The sequence below is a fragment of the Magallana gigas genome, chromosome 8 (genome assembly GCF_963853765.1).
Source record: "Magallana gigas chromosome 8, xbMagGiga1.1, whole genome shotgun sequence".
Taxonomy (NCBI): domain Eukaryota; kingdom Metazoa; phylum Mollusca; class Bivalvia; order Ostreida; family Ostreidae; genus Magallana; species Magallana gigas.
Window position 1 is genome coordinate 29,583,827 of NC_088860.1, and position 24,450 is coordinate 29,608,276.

Sequence of the window (24,450 nt, forward strand, 5' to 3'; positions counted from 1 at the left end):
TAAAGGCAAATGAATTAAAAGTGAAACACCGTCTATACGATTCGCAAACCCTCTCCATGGAGAAGTATGGACTACGAGCCTCTGCCTATCACAGTGAGCTACGTTGACACATTAGAGTACGTGGGAATAAATTGAACTTTTTTGACAATAATTAATAAAGTAAACGTTTTTGGTGAAAATCACAAATTTGACCCATTATGGGTCTAGATTCCATTTTAATAAATCAATAATAAAAATCAAAATAAACTTATTCTTTAAGAACAGTGAATGATCCAAGATTTAGGCAAAAACGATATGCAGCTCAATTCGGAAACCAATACCTGTCGTGTTTATAGAATGAAAGCGCAATATTGACGATGGAAGTCCCAAGTCTTTTTCGTCTTTTTTAGTAAACTATATTTATCACATAAATTATTTTTTCAATCGCAAATGGTTGTTTTCAGTGTTAATTTAAGTTTTACACTGAAACATAAATGATCGCGTTAACTATGGTTCACAGATGTGATATATAGATTAACGGCGTTAATTAAATAAAGTTTCACAGGTGATAAACTATGTTTATCGACTGTTAACTAAAGTTTACGGACGCTAAACTATCGTTAACAATTTTTATGATTTCATATCCTATATATTGCATTCGATAAAATTACTGCCGCTGTGATTAACAAATGCTCAGCTTCTTTGGTACTGCCGCCCCCATACCCCCTACTTACAAATATTTTGTCCCTAGCTGCGCTAGCTGTAAGTATTATTCATTCTTCAGACACGGAAAAAAATCTGAGATTTCTATCTGTTTTTCTTCATATTTCATTGAACACTGTTGAAAGTACAAAAGCAAAGCACGATAATACAAGCGCAAAACACGAGTTCTCATTGTGTTCACCTACGTTTCAAATCACATTTTTAAATTAGTTAACCAGGTGTTATTTATGTCCCTGATTTATCTAAGTTTTAGCCAGTAATTATAAAAAGCAGCATTAAAAGAATTCGTATTTTCGTTAACGTGTAAATTTCTTTCATTTAGATTGTGAACTGAAGTCCATTTCTAAAAATTATTATATCCTATGATATACCCCCCCCCCCCCCCCGCCCCGCCCCGCCCCACATTTTTTTGAATTGAAACTCGTTTTAGTATTAATATCGCATTACCCCAGCAGCTTTTTCGTGCAGAGCAAGCAGGCACGTAGCATCGTTTTTGAAAGGGGGGGGCAGACTCATCCAAAAAAATCTTGACAAGCAAAAAAAAAAAAAAAGGAATTTTAAGTTTCCAAAATCTTCAAAATCCTAATCCCGGGGGGGGGGGGGGGGGGGGGGGGGCATAGAATGTTACTTCAATTTCACTCCTCATTTCCTTATTTTCATATCAATTTTTTACATACTCCCAAAAAAGTGGGGGGCCAACACCATTAGGCCTATAATTCAGTTTTTTTATATGTAAATTATTGTTGCGAGAAAAAGGGGGGGGGGCTCCTGCCCCCCCCCCCCTCCCCCCCCCGATGCTACGTGCCTGACAAGCTTTTATAACTGAATTGTGAGGAACATATCTTTATAGCTTACCAAATCATGCATATAACAAATTGAGTGTCAAATAAATTATTGTTATATAAATAAAACATTGCATAGGCATAACACTTTTTTGCGCCTGATAAATTATAGGAAGACGGTATTATAATACGGAGTCGAAAAGTCTTGGTGTCGAAAAACCATGCCTCCTTTTTATATAAAAACGGCGTAGATTTTATAAAGTATTTTTGTTCGGTCATATAATTATATCTTGATAAAACAGCAGAAGTATTTTAAGCATTGTCAAAACTTAAAACTTATTATATTCAATATGTTATTTATTCTCAAGTCTTAAGAAGTATAACATGGTGCGGTTCGGCAACATGCATAAACCACAGACTACTTTTACACCTGCCCAATATTTTATATAAACGTTCGAATTTCCTTTACAATGTCGGATGAGGAGTCTCAGGAGAAAAAATATGCATACCTTTCCTCTAGCAAACAACATGTGGTGTTTTTGGGCCCACCAACAGATAGACCTGATATAGAAGGCTTTACAAGTGTTGCTGATACGAAGAAAGAGTCATTCTTTAAAAAATTCATTACATACACGAAGAAAAATCCTTTCGTTTTGGCAGGTAATATTAGGCATATACACACGATACACATGTATGTTTTAATGACTATCATGTGCTTAGATTATAATATAGGTCTGACACAATCTCTAGATTCAGCATGTTAAATAATGTAGTGTAATTCGGCTGTATTACAGTTGGTCAGACTGAAAAAAAAATTCCTGATTTATGGAATTGTTGAATATGGAATGTTGAATTGTATGTTGCATTGTTGTGTGTAGTCCGAAATATCTGACGTTTTTCTGGCTTTTTTAACGATTTTGATATTTACTTTCCTGGCAAGTAAATATCAAAATTGTTAAAAAAGCCAGAAAAACGTCAGATATTTCGGACTATGTTGTGTGATGAAAGATCTGAATCTCAGTTGATACACATTTGTGTAAATAACATCAGCACTCTGCTCTGTTTAATAATCCATCCATGTTTGAATATTATTAAAACTGTAACATGTAGGCTGGCTATATAAAGGTAATTTTTCCTACATCCAAGTACCAGGGGCGTGGGAAGGTGTTTAGGCAGTGAATTTGGTCGATGAGTTAGAAGGGGGCAGGGGGAGTAATTGGATTTGATTTAAAATTAAGATATTCAACATTCTTTAATTATATTTTCACATTTGCTATTACTCTTGAGAAAAAAAAATGGCATCATGTTTCCAATGCAAGAGGGACAACGGTTTTACATGTATTTAAAGCAAGTTGTTAATAGTGATTTGGAATACTCCAAATGACTGCATGTAGCAATTCTCACAGTAATATGATTGTTTAATAATTACAGATAAAGGTATTCTAAAAATGCCATGCAGTCTTATGCACCCAACATATGATGATGATGATAATTTATATCTTAATACAAGAACACATTCTTGCCAACATTCTTCCCAAATAAAGTTATACCCATTTACTTGCACGTTCATATTTAATAAGTTTATATTCTAGCTCTCAATGTCACTTAGATGATATGTTAATTGTAACATTAATTCACCCTGTAAATCTATACCGAAAACATGGCCAAATATCAGAGTATACAAGAACAGATAGGGTTTACCCCATTCAAAGATATTCGACTTTTAAATTACTTGAATTTTCACTTTGCTAAGCCAATCTCTTTTTTAAAAAAAATAATTAAAATCACTTAACTTGTTAAGAAACTTATTTTTAATGAAAAAGACTGAGGAGGCAGCTAACATTTGAGAGATAAACAGCAATTTAAAAAGTTCATCGGGATATGAACTTGGTTGGTCACGTGATCAAATCATGTGAAGCTCGAAGAAGATTTTACATTTGAGATTGTCAAATTGTTCAGAATTGTTAAAATTACCGAGATTTTTGTGTTTACAATAATCCAAGTGATATGCGTGTACGATTAACATTGTGCCGTCATGAAAAAGTTCATATGGATTTGAACGTTTTCGCTACTCTGTAGGTTCATATAAGGAAACGTATATTATTTGCAAATATAAAAATAGGAATATATTTACATGTACAAAGTATTATTCCCTCTATTTCTTACGGAAACCTATAGTTAATTCATAGCTCTATAAAAACAGCCAGACTGAAATCTACTGAAATTTAGTGAATTTTACTTACTTTACATAATCAATTTATCAATTAGCTAAAAGAGAGATGTTAATATAAACAATTAAATGCTTTCTTTGATGATTCATTCGGGTTATGAAGGTAGCGATCAATGTATGTATTTTTTCTGCAATGTCGCTACCTTCATATCCCGAATGAATCACCAAAGAAAGCATTTTATTGTTTAAATATTTACATCTCCCAAGTATTAGTCCCTCTATTTCTTACGGAAACTTATAGTTAATTCATAGCTCTATAGAAACAGCCAGACTGAATTCTACCCGCCCCATTTATCGATTGGTCGAAATCTACAGCGACTGAAACTGACAAGAAAATGACAGGACAGATATCGACACGCCCTGTTTATCGATTTGTCCAAACCTATAGCAACCTAGGAAAAATCACGGACTGCGCGAAATAATCATGACGATGTCAGACTCAAAGTCTCACAGGAGACGATTTGGCTGTTTCTTTTAGCTAACTTAATTACGTACATCAACAGTAATTTAGTGAATTTTACTTACTTTTCCTAATCAATTTATCAATTAGCTTAAAGAGAGATGTTAATATAAACAATAAAATGCTTTCTTTGATGATTCATTCGGGTTATGAAGGTAGTGATCATTGCAGAAAAAATTTACATAAACCGATAACGCGGTTTATGTATTTTTTCTGCAATGTCACTACCTTATCCCGAATGAATCACCAAAGAAAGCATTTTATTGTTTAAATGAATCTCATTTACTTTTCTTGGGGAAAGGTGATTTTTAAAAATAATTTTATGTTACCCTTTTTCTATTACTTATACATCATTATTCTAAATATTTGTTGTAATGTTGTGTTTGCTGATCATGAATGGAACTATATTTTTCAATGCAATTGTGTAAATAATACCTGACTGTAGTAATACTTTAACAGGGAAATATTCGCCCTCGGGGTTTTTATCCGCCCCTTTCACCCTCATTGTTAGTGGGCAAATTTAAGACTGGGCAAATTCCAGTGTCTCAAACCATGTCTCTTTAAACACAACTGTGTCTGGGCAAATTCAAACGGGATTTGCAAGTGTAAAAGGGTGAAAACTACAATGGGTGAAAATAACCCATTTATACAGTATACAGTCAAACTTCATTATCTTGAACTAGAACATATTAAGTGTTTGATACTTAAAAATCACTTCTGCATATCCATTGTATACTATATATCAGTGTATGAGATATCAAAGTTTAACTGTATCTTGAATAGATAGTAAGCACTGATTGAATATACATTGTAATATTTAAAAGCATAGTCAAACATCAATATACCGGTATATTAAAATTTAATTTGTCAATGATCTTTTTTACCCTTTAAACATGAATACATGTATTGAATTTGTTTTTCAGGTTTTGGTGTTTGTTTTTATGCCTTCTTTCAAGGACTGAAAGCTACAAGAAGAAAGGACAATGTTATGATAAATAGAATGATGGGATTAAGAGCAGCTTCTGGGGCATTCATCATCACGGCATTATGTTTGGGAAACCTTTATCATGAAGGAAAACTGTTCCCTCAATCAAAAATAGAGGAAGAAATTGATATGCAAAAGAGACTTGCCAATGTGTACTTTATGGCTAAAAAACGTAAAATGGAGGCTGAAAGTGGCGAGAACATTCAAATTTAGGACAAGAATAAATGAAATCTTGTTATGTTTTATAAATGTATCAATAAAATCTTTTTTTTGAAAATACTTGTATACTTACTGTTTCTTAAATCTAATTTGCCTAGCTCATCTGAGCTGAAAATCACTTGAGCTTTTCTAAAAAAAAAAAAAAAAAAAAAAAAAAAAAAAACCAAAGTTTGTTGTCAGCCATTTGTGAAATTTGACAGTTTTATCTTCTCTTAATTTAAAGCTCTTCCATGTATTATATATGATATTTAATCATATAATATTGTTTTGAATTTATGGTATTGTATCATGATTTGATACAATGGTGTATCGTATTATATTGTATTATATGAAACACTATTCTTTATATTACATAAAACAATGCTGTACCTTTATCATATGATACATTTATATTGAATTAATACAATATTATATAAATATATTTACATCTACACCGAGTATGATTCCCTTTCTTTATTACGGAAACTTTTAGTTAATTCATAGCTCTATAGAAACAGCCAGACTGAAATCTACACGCCCCGTTTATCGATTGGTCGAAACCTACAAAGACCTAAAAAAAAATTACGGACTGCATTGTGGCAACGCACTTTGAAAAAATTACGCACTTTGAAAAAAAAATTCATAGTGCGTTAAATTTGGGACCAAATCAACGCCCTTTGCATCAACATTTTTTCCTATCGAGACACTTAACGCACTTCGAAAAAAAAAATATGAATAAATCACAAAATCTGGAATTAAATTTCTAATTTGTTGATAGTATAATGATTTGGTAACACTATAGTGAATCTAATTTACCGCCTTTGAGAAAGGGGATGGAGGTTCGGATTAGCAAACGATATCGGTCAATTACCATTACAACATTTAATTGATTACAGGAAGAAGGTCCTCTACCCCTCATTCTTTCTTCCAAAACATTTGATATTAAACAACTTGGAGTATAAACGTATAAGAACGAAAAAAGAAAAACTGTTGTAAATTTAAAACATGCAGTGATAATAAAAAAACGAGCGGGCCAAACTCTAATTTCTCCAATGATATGTTAGAGAATCTGTAAGTAAAAGTTACATTGCCAAACATTAAATTATTATAAACTTTAAAATAAGCATAAAGAGTGTTTTTTTCGCACTGATGTTTTTTAAAAGGTCATATTGTCTTTGATAAACATTACTAACGTATCCTTTTTCCACGTGATGTTTGTTTATAAGCACATGAAATTGAAGTCAGTTAAAAAATGTTATACATTGATCTCCAGCATCAATATTATATGTATAACTCATTTTCTGGCATAGCCCAATGTATCAGATAAGAAATTTTGCTGCATACATAAAAAAAAGACAAGGCTAAGCAATGCAGTTAATTATGTCATACTTGGATAATTAAAATCTCCTGAGTTGTTTTTATGTGTAAATTGTCAAACTTCATAAGCTTATGTGAAAAGGATAAAAATCTTATTTAGAGACAGTTCATCAAATTAGTTGAGAATGCATTTAGGTTCTTTTTTAAATATCTCCCATTGACCTTAATAAGGATAAAATATATTGTCATATATAAAGGTATCAATTAATTCGACCAAAGCCAGAACATTTTTTTTTAAAGTGCGTTAATATCGACGATATCAACGCACTTTGACAAAAAATATTTTGTTTCAAAGCGCATTAACCATGTTAACCTGGTCCCAAAATAAACGCACTTTTTCAAGTGCGCGTAATTTTTCAAAAGGCATTGTAAAGGCCCTGTCACACCAAGTTGCGTTCCCACGGCGTGTTCACAGCGTTGTAAAAATCATGGAATCGCCGTAGGATTGCAAGGAAAATTAAGAAAAAATGTACAATTTTATTTGAAAATTTTACAATTGGAGATGTCACAGCATCCTAACGGCGACCGAGTCGTTCTTACGGGGCTCACACAGCGCGTAACTGCGTTTCCACAGAGTTTTACTTGCGCAGCATTGTTAAGGCGTCCCGATGCTAAAATACGGCTGGAAAACGATAATTATTTGAATCATGGCAAAAATAATTTTACCGGGAGTATTTCTTTAAATCTATGTTACATTTATTGACATCGATGTTAAACATTATATTTGATGCATTTTTGTGACGTCATATGTACTTCGTAATCACGTGACAGGCGAATCCTAATATTGCAAATGATCTAGTTAAAACGCATCGGCGCAGGTGATTAATGACATTAAATCATACATATTTTTAAGAAAAATCCTTTGTTAAGTCATAAACTTTGAAGTTCTTGCTTGGGAAAGAAATAGATATTTCGTTTATAGAAGATATTGTTGAAACATTCCACAAAATCATCAAAATAATGCACATTTTTACTAATCAAAAGCGATTTACAAAAAAATGGGGTAAATCCGTAGGTTTCCGCAGCACGATTCACATTGGTACTTATATTCTCTACCAATTTTACGTAAAATATTCTAAAATTGTGTTGATCTTTCACCTGCGCCAAGCTGGTTTTACATGCATTAAAATTTCTTCATTCAGTTGTTTACACGTAGCAGGGAGAGTCTCCAAACCACTAGTTTATAAATAGTCTTTAACTTAAAACGAAGCTTTAAAACTGCCGATTATTTGATACTGGTTTTTAATATGAATGAATTCTGTACGTCTAGTATTAACTGCAACATCTATATAAAGGTAACATGCGGTATTATACTGGTTTGATATCATTCACTTTTAACGTTAAGATACATTCCCTGAGAACTATCGACAGGAATGCAGATCGTGACGTCAAAGTTAATTATGACGTCATATCGTATGAAGTACAGACAAGTGACTTTCTACATATCGCATCGGGAAGCCTTAACATGCCCGCGTGGCGATTGACCACTGTTGACTTATCTCTCGCTGAGTATCCGCCGAGCGCTCATGACATGCTAGGAGTTTTTACCGCGCGTCCACGCGGCGTGCTCTGAAGATTTTTGAAAAAATACCATCAAATTTTCATTAATTCTAAATTATCTCTTCTTTAAAGGGGACCTGGTCTTTCATTTGAACAAACTTGAAAGCCCTCCCTCCCCCCCCCCCAAGGTCCAGTGGTTCAGGGGAAGATTCTACGACAACATTGAGGACGACAACGACATACAACGGAAAATTTTGATCAGAAAAGCTCACTTGAGCCGAATGCTGGAGAAAACGTACCCAGGAGAAAACGTACCCAATTTATAAGGTACGTTTTCTCCAGTAGAAAACGTACCCTATGAAAATAATAAATAATGGTTTTCATAGATATTCTTAAATGAAACAAAATAAAATATACCATGAACATTTGTATTATTTGTTGTTGCTGTTTTTAAATGCATAGTCACGTACTTAAATTATTAAGACAATAATTTGTAACATACACATACACGAACATGGCCTGAGCAGTTTAATTAGTCGACAATTAATACGCGAAACGAAACCGTTAAATAATAAGTTTTTATTGCAATCTCATTTGGAGAACTAAATGATGAGTATGTCAAGAAGTCGATATCGCGTTATTTTTAACATTTTTTTGAAATTTATCTATAGAACAAAGTTGCTTAATAAAACCAAGTCTACTGAAGTCTTAAATATTTGTTTGATTCATATATATGGAAACTACTACAAAATGTAACATTGAACAGTCAATTTGCTTCCGACGCCACTGACATGTATAATGTGTGGAGAGTGAATATTTCTACCTCCTGTACGGGGAGGCAATACATAATATTACATAATAATAAATTAACTGCTCAGGTATTTAATTGATTTTCACTATAATTAAAATCAGGGGATCTCGCATAGAGAAACTCAAATTGGTAAGGTTACCGATAAATGGATAATTAGAAGAAGTAGACTGATAACACTTTATGACAGGTAATTATTTCGTACTAGTTAAAATAAAAGTTGCTACAATTATTATAAAGATATTATTCATAAAATGAATATATTTCTATGCATCTATGCATTGAAATATGCGGCATAAAAGTAGCATTTGAAAATTATTTAATATGTTCAACCCCTTTAAAATGATAAAGTATTAAATTCATATATCTATAAAACTCTTACATTTCTGTATATTTATTATGAAAATAGTATTAAAAACTATTAAGTAGTATAATTATGATTTTCATAGGGTACGTTTTCTCTTGGAGAAAACGTACCCTAGAGATTAGGTACGTTTTCTCCTGGGTACGTTTTCTCCTGATACCCTTGAGCCTTCGGCTCAGGTGAGCTAAATAAAATTAACTTAAAAATATTTATCAGAACAATATTTATAGATTTTAACGTGGTAACAGGGGGTTTGTAATTTTAATATTTCACCTGTGTCTTACGTTTGTTTATTTTACTTCTAGCAATGTTCGTGCAATTAAAAAATCTTATGAAACAATCGGCACGAAATGTTCAGGTGCGAAAACGTCTTGGTGCGAATCGAAGTCGCATCAAAACAATCGGAACTCCAGGGGTGTCAACCACCAAATTCAACTATCCAGACATTCGGAAGTTTTTTTACTTTATTTTGGTATCGCACGTTTTGGAATGGGTCGGGTAAGAAAAAAGAGAAAAGGGTCTAAATACAATTATGACAAAAATCGCAGGAAGGAGTGGAAGAAGGCGAAGAAGTTGCCTACTATTGGATGGTTAGTAAAGAATTATCTTAGCAGAATAACAGTATATCAGACTGTTTCACAATAAAACAGCAGTACAATTCTTTTTTTGACTGTTTAACCCGAGATTCCTCTGCATAATTCGAACCTCCGTTCTATAAGAATACAAAAATGTTCCATGCGTAGGTCGGAATATAGGTAATTTGCATTATTATAAGGTCCAGCACAATCTCTTGATCTAGCTGTATAGCTTGAAAAGGCTATACTATAGCTTTATTAAGCTATTCAGAATGGCTTGATTTAGCTATATTTTGTCATACATTTTTCTGAAATGTGTTTTTTTTTCAGCATGTAAACAAAATGCACTTTAGTGCAGTGATACTCTTTGAATGATCCATGGTATAAATATGAGGGGTAATTATAGTGCGATTTTTTGTAGATATCTGATAATTAACATTTTTGTGAAAAACTGCATATAAAGGCTATATAGCTTTTTCAAGCTACATGTATATAGCTAAAAAAGAGATTGTGCTGGACCTGATTCGTATAATGTCTGTCCCACCCCGTTCTTGTTTTCTTCATTTTCTTTAAAGGGGCATTGTCATGATTTTGGTCAAAAATTGTTTTCCCAATTTTAATGTTTTCAATTCTCCAGTAAGGCATTTTTAATAGGCATCCAAAATTTGATTGTCATTCGCCGAGTTATAAGAAAAGTTAGTTACACGGCTTACAATTCTTAAATTTCCATGCAAACAAAGTTTTTGTTTACATTTTGAATGTTGGAGTGAAAAATTCAGTTTCAGACATAAAATATATGTGTTAAATGTTAGAATGTGTTTCTTTATGCTTAAAATGAATAAGAAGATTGACAAATCAGCTTGAAAAAAGGTTTTTTACTTTTGTATTGAACCTATGCAAACAAAAACAAGGCACGAGTCTTGTTTACTTGACAAAGAATTGTAAGCCCTGTATCTTGGTTATAACCCTACTGGCGTGCGACCAGTTCTCACAGAGTACCATTTCTCGCAAATGCATTGTTACGTCATTTTTTTAACACATAGAATTATATATGAAAAATGACGTAACAATGCACCCGCGAGAAATGGTATTCAACGAGAACTGGTCACATGCCATTACAACTGACTCCCAAATCTCAAATCATTGGATCATTAGAATTTCATTCCTAAAGCATTGTAAAATTTTTTTTTTTTAAATTTTTACAATTTTATCAACCTGTTGTAGATAAATGAGAAACGGGCAAAATCCTATCAGCGAGCAAAGCGACAGGATGGCAACAAGTTTTCTAGATTTTCTTTAATTCGCTTATCCAACCGACATTAAGCACCAGATATCAACTCCGTGATGTTATTTCATCTATTCCTGGTATTTATTTCTGTACAATTATCATTCAAATTCATTTTAATTCCATTTCTGTATCTCGATCTAAAACAGTGACCATTGACAATTTTGTGTGATGTCACACTCATTGCATGGACTTATCAACATTGGTTTTTTCTTGCTCTTTAACATGATATGTTATTACGTGATAAGATAGGGATATTCCACATACCAAAAAGACATTCCAAAGTTGTGCAACATTTTAAATGTCTTAAAACATCCGATCAAAATGATTTCCATATTTGTTTATATTCCCTGCAAAAGCAAGCATTGGATTAAAATACCTCCCTTTCTTTTTAAACAAGGATGCTGGATTTCCCACAGTATAAAGTATACTGGAGAATTACCTTACTGTTGGTTTGATCATTTAAGATGAAAGTATCAATGAATTTTATGAATGATATACATGTACGTGTATTTTCCGCTCTGAGGGTGACATCACACAAAATTGTCAATGGCTGCTGTTTAAGATCGAGATGTGCAGAAATGGAGGTAAAATGACTTTGAAGGATAAATGTAGAGAAATAAATACCAGGAATTGATAAAAAAAAAAAATGAGGGAGTTGACATCAGGTGCTTAATCTAATGTCAGTTGGATAGCAATTAGCAAATTATAGAAAATGTAGAAAACTTGTTGCCATCCTGTCACTTCACTAGCGAAGCTCACTGGTAGGATTTTGCCTGTTTCTCATTTATTTACAACAAATTGAAAAAATTACTGATTCCTATGATTGTAGTTAATTCTTTCCATAATTATTACTTTTATAATTCAATTATAAGCACGCAGATAAAAGAAGCATGGGATCCGAAAAAATCTGTGAAAAAAAATTTGGAGGAAATGGGGATTTCTGCTGACCCAAACCAAACCTTCAAGATTCCAAAAACAAAGGTACGAACATTTTTAGATTCTATATTGACTGGTAAAAACAATATGGGCTTTGAGATACCTTTTTAGTTTGATCTTTTTCATGGCATAGACATGAAATGTATTTTTTGTACCTGTGGGTACCTGTAAAGTGCAGACGAAATCAAAACAAATCTGAACGAGACCTAACAAAATGAAACCAAAAGTTTGAAAAGAAACCAATGAAACGAAACGAAGCCAACAAAACAGAATGAAATACAACTAAAATCGGTTATGACTACATAAATATTTAATACACCTGACATATTTATAAAATATCTTTGAATCATATTCCTTAAAATTTTAAGAGTAAGTTAATATGGTTATTAATACTAAATGTTAATATTTATTTTATGTAAAAAGACCCAGTGGAAATAAACATTCGACATCTTTTGACTTGAACTATCAAATGTGCATGGTCACGATATTGGGCGAAAATTATTTTACGGATTTTAATTTTTACAATGCTTCAGTAAAGCATTTTTAGTTGGCAACCAAAATTTTAGTGTCATTTGTTGAGTTAAAAGCAAGTTCCAGAGCTTACAATTCTTTGCTATGTAAACAAAGCTTTTGTTTACATTTTGAATGTTGAAGTAATAATTCCAGTTTTAGACCTATATAAAGTAATAAAAACAGAAAAATAGAATACCAAAATCGTGACGATGCCCCTTCAAGATAAGAAATTAATATAGTTCTAAAATCCTTTTATATTCTGAAGTTTCACTTTTATGATCATGCAGTGCGAGACTTATATGAAGACTGATGACATTCATGTTATATTGGAGAATAATAACCGAGGCACGTCTTTGATCTCAGCAGTAACTGTAGTAGAATTATTAATCGTACTATTGCAACAAAGTAGTTTATATCAGGACTGGGGTTTTGGGGGGCAAAATAATACTGTTGTTTGTAGTCCTTTGTCAAAATGGTTATATATGTTTATGGTCTTGGATAGTTTAATGAGGTAAGCATTTTGACATACATATACTGTATACAGGGAAATATTCACCTCCGTTTTATTTTTTCCCCTTTTGCCCTCGTTGTCAAGTGGGCGAATTTAAGACTAGGGGAATTCTATGTTACAAATAATATCTCTGTAAACACAACTGCAACTAGGCGAATTCAAGACTGGGCGAAACCGTTTGCAAATGTAGAGGAGTGAAAATAACACAGGGCGAAAAAAAACCCTGTAGACAGTATTTTATTAATTACATTTTAAGGAGCTGCTTAGATAACAATTTAACTTGTTCTAATGAGGAATGTGACCACAGTTTGTTTTTTTTCATTTATATTTAGGACATATTCATCTCGGAAGACAGTAAAACTGACGAAGAGGAGAAAACTAGAAAAAGACAACCAAAAGAGCATGTTATTGAAGGTATAGAGATATCACATTGTTAAATTTATGCTAAAATATAGAATAAACCAAAAGGTCCAATGATAATAAAGTCCTCTATTGGCATCAGGGATGGGGTAATGGTAATTTGTAATGGTAATTGAGTGTAATTAATTACAAATTTTGATGTAATTGAAAGTAATGTGTAATTGGCCAAATTTTCAATTACATGTAATGGTAATTTAATTAATTACTTTCAAAAAAGGCATGTAATTCCAATTACTTTTCAATTACTTTCAATTACACACTGATGTACATATAAATATGAAGCTGTCCACTACCCATTGTTCCCCACACTATCAATGGTACAAGATCAAGTTACATGTAGGATGAGAAGTTAAAAAGCATTGAACTATTATTATAGCTATCATACTTTTTCAGAATGAACTTTTTCAGTGATTCAATATTTAATAATAAGTTTCCCAAATTTAATTAAGTACATGTATTTGATGATTTGCTTGATCTCTTTTTTCTTAAAAAATACTTATTGCCCTTCTTATTAGAAAAATTAGTGTGTCAATTATCATTGAGTTAGATTAAAACATCACTGTTTAATTTAAAAACAAAATCAGTGTTATATAAACTATCAAGTCATGCAGCCTAAAATACATAGAGCTAAAATGCATGGCTTCAAATGGGTTTTAAGTTTTTGATGTCTAACATGTCCACAGGGTGTGTTCCCTTATTGCAAACATTTGATAATTAGGTAGAGAACAACAGGTGTGAATTGTGTTTTGATAACTATTATAGTCTGCCCTCTACCTATTCTTTATAAGCTGTTAATAAAAGATTATCTAAAAAAACCAAAAAACTATGTTCTCAACTCATAACTCATTTGAACTGCTGGGATCACTTGAACTACTGGAATCATTTTAACTACCGTATTTTTCGGGGCATAGGCCAGTATTTTTTTTCTCTGATGAGCGAGCCCCGGCCTATCCCCCGGGATCGGCTAATCGTAGACTCAAAGTTGAAAAAATTTAACAATAAAATATAAAATCCACTGTTTTTATCCATTGTACTGTTGTATCAGTTTATTATGAGGGTTGGTTTTTCTTCCGTTTGAACTATTGTTCGATAGTTGTCCCGTTTGATAATTTTTATAAGGACATCGTGAGTAATAAAATGTACAGTACTGTACGAGGTATTTCTTTACAACCCCAATCAGAAGAATTTTTTCCCACGTTCGTGTATGAACCCTGGAAACAATTATTGCGTAGTAAAAAAGAAAACGAAACCGGGCAGAATGTAATATGACGGAATTTTTGTGAATTCTTCATGTCTGCGTTTGTGGGAATTACTGGTCTAGGGTGTAGAATAAATCAAATGCTTTGTGTGTTTACAATTAATTTTCTGTTGGATGAAATAACGGTATTCTGGAGTGGTGTGTATATACAAAGGTGTGAAACCTGTGACTCAAACACAGCCTGGAGACACGTAGTGTACACCGTTGCACTTCAATGCATTAACTGTGTTTTTAACACTACAACTTCTCTGCCCCACATCGGCATATGCCCCGAAAAATACGGTACTAGTATTATATGACCAATGGTTTCATTTGAACTACTGGAATCATTTGAACTACAGTGGCCTCCGGGTATAACGAGCTCAGATATAAAGAGGTACCGATTACAACGAAATGATTGAGTGGTTCTAAATTATTTCTTTATTATTTCCTTTTAAAAATACCGGATACAACGAGATCATTTATAACGAGACTCCATATATAACGAGTTAAAAATTTCTGCCAGTTAGTTTTATGCGCTATCAGATATAACGAGGTACTCGCTCCAGGCTTGATTACACACGCTGGTTCCAGGTGACTAATGGCCATGTAATTTTCACGGGTATGTATATGCAGGAATATAGATTAAAAGTATTCAGAAATAATGATGAGTTATTTTTAATGCAATGTTCACGGTCATGGCTTCGAAGTAAAAGAAAAGGAAAACAATTTCGCTAGAAACAATAGGACTTATTTAGATATAATTTGTGCCCGTTAGTTGTAAACGCTATCTGATATAACAAGGTACTACCGGCAAAGGAAAGTAATTTTGCTAGAAACAATAGGACTTATTTTAATATAGAAATAGTTAACAATGAATGAAAAATTTAAAGCTTCAAGTACATTTAGTACAATTTAAAAAAACAAGATTTAGAAAGTTTGGAAGAGTTAACGGACATGTTGAGAAAAGCGTGTGACTCTAAAAATAGCGATACCGACATTAGGCCTTCCCATATTATGAAAGTGTTGATTCAGTGGTTATGGTATTAAATTTCGACAGAGATACGTACTAAGTTAGTAAAATTTGGAGTGAAATTAAAGATGATGAAGAGACAGACACCAAAAAAGGTGGTGATGATATCGGTGTGTCGGCAAAAACTCGAGAATTTTCTACAAAAAATGCATTAAATGCGGTAACGATTTTCAAACCGTCTTCATGCAGAAAACAGACATCGAAGATTCCACATTTAGTGTTTTACAAAATTAAAACTGATTGACATTATTGAAAATTACCAAAGAATTTATATTTTAAAAAAAAGCAACCAACATTTACACAGTTTTTGTCTCTCGTGAAGTGAAAGTAACACATGTTTAAGATTGTACACGTAATTATTTCACGGTCATTTACATGAATACGCTGTAAGTATGTTACTTTTCAACAAAGTTTGAATAAATTATACGTATTATTACGTGTTTATAAACGTTATTTTAAATGTAAAGAACAACGATCACATGTCACCATGGGAAATGCCAACCTCGGATATAACGAGTATCGGTTGTAACAAGAAACAAAACTATGTCCCCAGCATCTGGTTATACCCGGAGGCCACTGTACTAGTATTATATGACCAATGGTTTCACTTGAACTACTGGAATCACTTGAACAACTAGAATAATTTGATCTACTGTGATTATTTGAATTTCTTGTATCCTTTGAACTACTGGAATAACTTGAACTACATGGATTACTTGAACTACCAGTATTTTAAGCTCACTGAGACTGAGATGGGGGGAGCATATGCTTTACCCTCGGATTCAGCGTCTGGACCTGGTTAACATGGTTAAAGTTTTTGGTGCATGTCGTGTATCTAAGTTATTATTTGTCTTATCTCTATCAAACTTGCATGGGTGATGCATGTGGACCGACTTGGAGACTTGGATGCTGAATCTGGACCATGAATTTCAAATGCTAGGGAGGTTAAGGTCTTTAACCGGGTTTTCCAAAGGAAAAATCTGGTTATTGGAATGGTGAAAATGGCGGGTGGGTGGGCGGGCGGCTGCCAAAAGGGTACCCTTATTGTACAGATAACTCCTCCTACAGTTTTCAAGATAGTAAGTTGTTGTTTTGCAGATCAATTGTACATATATCAGAACTGTGCATATTACTTGGATTTTGATTTTTGATAATTTAAAAAAAAAAAATATTGTAACGAACCGAGGGTACGGGTAAATGCTTAAACTTAATTATGGGTCGCTGTTTAATTATTATCTTGCGTCAAGGTTCAAAAAGAATTAACTTTGGTCACAGTTTATAGAAATTGTTGATTCACTTATTATATTCAACTTGCCGAAACTAATATAAGTACTCCATATAAAGGTTTTACCATTTATTGCAACAAACGAATGGTTCCATATAAAAAAACGTATAATTATTACTATTATACAGTACGGTTGGTACAACGTTATTATCTCCTATAAGTATAGCGACGAACCAATCCAGGACGCCCTAATACAAAAGTTATATTACTTTACCGTAATAGCTAAAAGACTTGGTAATGTCAATACATACCCCTGTCAAGCGAGTTGCTCTTCACCGTCAACTGACCTTTGCTTTCCAAACACCGTCTTTTTATGCCCTAACTTGTTATGTTGATGCTGAGATAAGCGTCATAAGCGTCAACAAACTTGGCGCATTTCATCTCATAATAATTATATGATAACGTTGTACCGACATAAAATACATGACATTTAACATTTTACATTATAATACAAAATTACAATTAATAAAGTTAAATTACATCAGTTATTATTGTTCATTTCGATTGTCATTATTTTGTTATAAAGAGTTTAAATAGTTTTAAACATCGGGCTCGAAGTCTGTAATATACCGCAAGCAGAATTTGCATACAGGGTACCCCTATTTGAAAAAAGTACCAGCTGTTGAATTTAGTCATTTTCACGCAGAATATTGCATATAGGGTATCCCATTTCTCTGGATGGGTTGTGTTTATCAATTCAGGGTTGACAAATGGATTATGAATAGTTAAATACTGTTCACACAAAAGAAAACCTGGTTTGCTATCACATTGACAGCTTTTCTCTTGTTTTAGCTGATTTAAGTTTTTGGAGAAGGTTCACTTTATTAATGACAATATCTCAGTCACTACTGGTCCTAACTTCACCAAACTTGCATGGAGTGTGTGTCTTATGATACTTATGTATTTCACTGCCTTGGATGCTGTATCTTAGTTATAGGTTTTGGATGCTAAAGGAGGTTAAAGGTTTTGATCCCCATATCTCAAATACTTCTTGTCCAGACTTTACCATACTTGCAGGGATGGTGTGTCTTTTTATACTTATACACTTGACAGGCATGATTGTGGAATCTGAGCCATAGGTTTCAAATGCTTGATGAGGTTAAAGTTTTTTAAGCTGGTTTAAGATTTTGGAGCAGGTGCCTTTTGATAGACAAATTTTTGTTATTATTGGTTAAATCTTTACCAAATGTGGATGGATGATGATACTCATGCACTTTACAATTTGGATGCTGAATCTGAGCCATAAGTTTCAGATGCTGGTGGAGGTAAAGGTTTTGGAGTTGGTCACATGTTCATGTAAATAATAGTACTTTATCACCCTTACATGGTTGATATAACTATCAATATTTTGAATTACATACTCTAAAGATAGTCTAAAGCTTGTGTTGGGAATTGTTGCTCAGATGAGCGATATGGTCCCTGGGCCTCTTGTTCTGATAGCTGTCTCTCCATCCATTTGTAAACTTCACATTTTTAGTTTTTTCTTAATAACCACTTGGCCAATTTCAATTAAATTAAGCACAATTTTAAGCATCATTGGTTAAATAACTTTGAAGGGCAAGTCATTTTGAAAGGGAGACAATTAGAAATTATAAATTTGTGAAACTGATTATTAGGCCACACCAATATACATGTAATTTATTGTTTGTCGTACACTGCGGGCTCGATTTTAAATAAAAATATACAAATATTATTATTTTTATTAATTTCCCGCATCCAGAAAATTCTGCGCTTTTTTCTGTTCTATATCCACGCTATTTTTCGCATTTTAAATAGTTTTAATTTATAAATCAGAAACGAGTATAACAAAATATAACTATCGCACAAATTCATTCATGTACTGCCTAAAAATTTTGCCTACAAGAAATAATAATTTTATTATTTAATTGCTCGCCCACTTGTATCTTTTTTCACTGGATGTCAGGCGAACAAGATATTATATTGGTGAAGACTAAGAATGTTGTTTTGATTACAAAATGGCAACCAGCTTTGGGGTTTACTTGGCTCATAAAACCATAATTTAGATTTTCATTTACTTGGATACATGTAGGTAGATGTTCTCAATTATATGGAAAATTGTTAACATTTCATTTCATTCTGTAGATCTCGAGATGGAAGCTAGTATTCCTCAAGAGAAAACCCTGAAGCTGTCATCAGAGGAAGTCAAGTACTGTATCTACATGCTGGAAAAATACAGAGAAGATTACAAGGTCAGTAGCAAGTCTTTAGGAAGTCAGTAATGTTACCATTACAGCTATATACTTCAGGAATTCTTCTTTTACATTTTGGAAAATTCCTACGTTGATTTTCATGAACAACAAAAGTATGTATTTGAATGAGTAGCTAGAGGTACATTTTATGCTTACTATTTTCAAAAATTATTTTGATGTCATATCATGAGTTTAAACAAAAATAAAGTCAGTGAACTTAAGAAAAGAAGTGTGATACTGTAAAACAAGACAATTTGGCGCATTAGTATTTTAGCGCAAACACAAATGCGAATACATTGGTACCATTAAATTTTAGCGCATGCACCTTTTATTTTAAAAAGGTTTAATAAAATATGTCCTTGTTTGTTCAACGGTTTTGCTCAAACTGAATTCTTGATGTTTCACTCAAGCAAGTAAAGAAAAGATTTTAATTTTGTAACTTGCGGTATAACTTCAAAGTCAAATTAAAGCTTATGGAACTGTAAAACTGCAGAAATTATGCATATCAGCATCATTTTCATTAAAACTATTGCTGAACAAGTTCTTACATGCATGGTGAAGGACCTGTATACTCTGACAATTAAATATTTTACGACAAGTCATATCGCAGTCGTACTGAGCAATCATAATAAGATGCATAAAATAAATAAATATCACGACTTCATTCAATATTTGTCTCTATTTAGTTTTTAAATCATTCTGTTTTTGAACTGAAAAAAAGAAACGAATCGTTGTTAAATCACATGCATATTAAGGTTATCCCTAAAATAAATGGCTTGATCATAACAACCTGGAATATTCTAAACTCTTGAAAACTCAAACTCTTGATCCCTGGAATTTTTCCTTGGTCCCATGGACTTTGAGCCATCGAGAGTCACCTGTATATGTTGATATGTATTAGCGGATCCAGAGGGGGGGGTCCGGGGGTTGGAACCCCCCCTTTCTCTGGGACATATGAATTTTTTGGAAAACGTTTAATGCTTATTTAAAGGCAATTTTTTCCATTTATAATAGAAATACTGTAATTATCTCAAATAAATGCTTTTAAAATTGCTTATTTAATTTATCGAAATTAAGTACATTGTACTCCCCTTCAGCATCTGGTGTTTACTACACTGAGTGAACATGTGGAAAATTAAAGAAAGAATACATAAAGTTAAGCAGTATCGCTAAAAACACAGATTTATAATAACATCTACAATGCAATTTCTACTCTATTTCTTTAAAAAAAAATTGATTATAGTTCATACAGTTTTGAACTAGCTGACGAGCCATCGAGTAAAACGAAACGACGTTCAAATACGAGTGTACATGCATTCGTTTTACTTTAAAAAGCCGCTTTCAAATGTATTGTTTATTTCATTAACTAAAGTAATTATAATAGATGAATTTTACTTCGTTTCATATGAAAAATACGAAGAAAATTACATGTACATGACCCGCTTATGCGGGTTATGCTATTTTTCTGGAATGCTAGCTACCTTCATACCCACATGAAACAAAAAGAAAGCCTTTTTTGTTTTGTTTCCAAGAATCGGAAATTCTGTTACAAAAATACCTTGCAAAGGGTTTATATGTAAACCATTATGAAAATGCCCAACTTTTCAAAACTTTTCTAAATATGATCGCATCTGTACTAGTGCCGGATGATGTAGCGCACCCATTACAGAGATCACATGAAGTTCCCTGGGATGACAATTTTAACTGCTTTTACCATTGCACATGTACCATCTATTCAGCAGATAAATTATTGCCATTCTTTTGTCATATCCTATCATTTAGACCTTTATTTAAGGGGGCAATCGATAGAAATCAAAATAAACTAGTAGACTAATTGTTCTCGAACAATTAGAGGTCTTTCCACCTCATTGTTTTATGTTTAAAATAAGATTGTTTCAATACAATGAAGTATTCTTTCTGCGTTACTTCATATAAAAGTGTCAAACGATTAAGTTTGCAAATTTGTATTGCTTGACCTTGACCTTTGACCTTTATGTCATTTTCATCTGACAAGGTAGACGCTTCAATACCAAGTGGTTCGATGTATTTATGATTATTGATTCAAAAGTTATTTGTGTTTTTAATGAATGTTCGAAACTTTTAGGGGCAATAACTGCTAGAAAGGGACTTTGGACCCTTTCGGTATGAATAGATTGAAGGAGCGTCTAAGTATACTGAATACATTAGTAAAAGTTTCAAGTCTCTATCTCTAACGGTTAATGGGGAGTAGCGATAGCAAACATTTTGTTCAATAGGGGCAATAACTCTATAATTGTTAAATGGTAAGGGTCAAAGGGTTATATTTTGAATTGTCTTAAGATGTCCTACTACATCCATAAAAAAGTTTTTCTCTACCATCCTAAACAAAAAAGATACAAAAACTCATTAATAAAGAAATTTCCAAATGACCTTGACCTTTGACTTTTATGTCATTTTGTTCGGCCAAGATAGACGCTTCCATCCCATGTGGTCCGAAGTCTCTATGATAAGTAATAAAAAAGTTGGAAGTGGTTTTATAGAAATGTAAATACTTTCAGGGACAATAACTACTATTAGGGGGGCTCAGATCCTCTCGGTATGAATAGACTGAAGAACCCTCTAAGTGTACTGAAGACATTGGTAAAAGTTCCAAGTCTCTATCTCTGGAGAAGCGATAGCAAGCTTTTCAGTCAAAAGGGGCAATAACTCTGTAACTATTTAAAAGAAGGAGCCAAGGGGATATATTTTAAAATGTCTTAAGATGTCCTATTACATCCATGAAAAAGTTTTTCTCTACCACCCTAAACAAAAGAGATCTAAAAACTCATTAATTAACAGATTTTCAGATGACCTTGACCTTTGACCTTTATGTCATTTTGTTCGGCCAAGATAGACGCTTCTATCCCAAGTGGTCCGAAGTTTCTATGACAAATAATAAAAAAGTTGGAAGTGATTTTAAAGATATGTTAATACTTTCAGGGGCAATAACTACTTGAAGGGGGTCTCAGATCCTTTCGGTATGAATAGATTGAAGAACCATCTAAGTGTACTGAAGACATTGGTAAAAGTTCCAAGTTTCTATCTCTTATGGTTTCAGAGGAGTAGTGATAACAAGCTTTTTGTGCACAAGGGCTATAACTTTGTAAGTTCTGGGAGTTATCGAGCAAAGGGTCGTTTGGTACCATAACTTTTAATGGTCAATTACATAAAGAAAAAATTGTTTCAATATCTCTTGAAATATAAAAGCTGTCCCTGGAAAAAAAGAGAAGAAAAAAAATAATAAAAAACATAAGAAATACAAAAGGTCTTTCACCTGAAAGGTGGAAAGACCTAAAAAATAGTTCAGAATTTAAAAACATCCAAGACCTTGAAAAAATTACCAAAATATCCATTTTTATGATAGTTTGTCGTAATTAGTCTTGAGTTATTTTCTGTTTCGTAGTGTTTCTTTTCTATCAAGCATAGACGCATTTTCTCATTGCTGGAGACTTGGGTTTCTTGAGGCTAGATATTATGCAAATCTTCCTTAACCTAAACCAAAACGGCAAAAAGCTCAATAACGCAGTGCACTCTGCTGTTGAAATAGATGTGAAATAGATAAAGATGAGATAAATGTTTATTAAATACAGTTGTATACGCACGGAAAACGTTCAATAAGTCCTTGTTTATTGACAAATGATGAATTTTGCACATATTGGTTTTCATCAAATGGAACCCCCCTTTTCCAAATTGCTGGATCCACCTCTGATATGGACATATATTCTTACACCTATTGTTACACACCAGTATGTAAGGGAAATAAGTATTCCACTGCATTCTAGTATTTCATTTGCTCTAATACATTAACGAAAAATGAGTAACTATTTAACAAAAGACTAAACAAAACAGAATGAAATGACACTGCATGGTTACCTCTGAACTGAATTAAAATGTTCAGGGAGGAAGTAAAAGGCTTATATATAGGTGCTGGAGGGGTGTCCAAAGAAAAACACAATGGGCAAGGCCTTTTACAAGTTGTTTTCAAATGTAACCAATGTATTGCTCCAAAGGACAGTATTGTAACTATTGAAATGCTGGTCTGTGGATCCTGCACTGCTCTGTACTATAAGTGGGTGACTGATCATTCATGTGCTTTTTAATTGTATACCATTACATGTATATCGATATTTGTAATTGTCTTGTAGGCCATGGCAAGAGATAAAAGAAATCATTTCCAGGACACTCCAAAACAGATAAAAAAGAAAATAAAGACTTTTATGAATATTCCTGAACAATACAATGCGTATATAGCCAGCAAAACCTCCATATCGTGTTAAGTATGGATCGGGCAAAAATGTGATTCATTTTGTAAAAAACATATTGTCATTCATTTAATTTTTTTGTTAATAATGCAAACATTTCTTTGTCTTTGTTATTTTCAGCAGAGATAAAAAAAGTAAATAAAACTAATTTAAACAAATATTTGCCTTTTTGTATTTGAACAATTTTGCATTAACATTAGGCACCTCTCTGGTGGGTGAGAGAGAATATGCCACAAACCAATTTTTGTACAGGAGGACAATAGTGTAATTATGCTTCAATCCAGACCTCTAAATATCTTTACTGATGAAACTTTTGAGGAGGAGTCAGATACATGTATTGGTATTCCTTTAAGAGTGCTCAAGTGTGTGCAAGAGTTCTAGGTTCAAACCCTGCAGAGATTTAGACATGCATCATAAAAATATCAAATAGGAAGCAACCTTATATAACGGTATATAATCCCAGCTGGGCGAAGGTGAAGCCCCAATATGATGAATTCCTCTGTGATTTATATACCAGTATCTTGTTTCTTCATTTTTAGCAAGTACATGTATATGTTAGTTTTAGAGATATTTATCATATAGATATTTCCATGGAATGTATACATGTGCACATTTGCAGCCAATGGCGTAGCGCCGTTCATGCAAATGAATACACAGTATTTTGCAAAGCAAAGATCCTAAGACTTTCCTAGTGTTTGAAAGATAACATATCGACTTGCCTCTTAGGCTCAACGGAATAATCTGCATAATTAAGTA

At 32.9% G+C, this 24,450-nt stretch overlaps 1 protein-coding gene and 1 non-coding gene across 2 annotated transcripts; both read left to right on the forward strand.

The window, feature by feature from the left end:
- Positions 1–1,924: 1,924 nt before the first annotated feature.
- LOC117690385 (uncharacterized) lies at positions 1,925–5,438 on the forward strand. Its single transcript, XR_010708761.1, has 2 exons — positions 1,925–2,144; positions 5,098–5,438. It is a non-coding gene; the product is annotated as an uncharacterized protein (transcript).
- A 4,401-nt stretch (positions 5,439–9,839) lies between these two features.
- LOC105337428 (nucleolar protein 16) lies at positions 9,840–23,852 on the forward strand. Its single transcript, XM_011442137.4, has 5 exons — positions 9,840–9,996; positions 12,142–12,250; positions 13,562–13,643; positions 19,308–19,414; positions 23,578–23,852. The coding sequence occupies exons 1-5, from the start codon at positions 9,896–9,898 to the stop codon at positions 23,707–23,709; spliced, it is 531 nt and encodes a 176-aa protein (XP_011440439.3). The 5' UTR covers positions 9,840–9,895; the 3' UTR covers positions 23,710–23,852.
- The last annotated feature ends 598 nt before the right edge of the window (positions 23,853–24,450 follow it).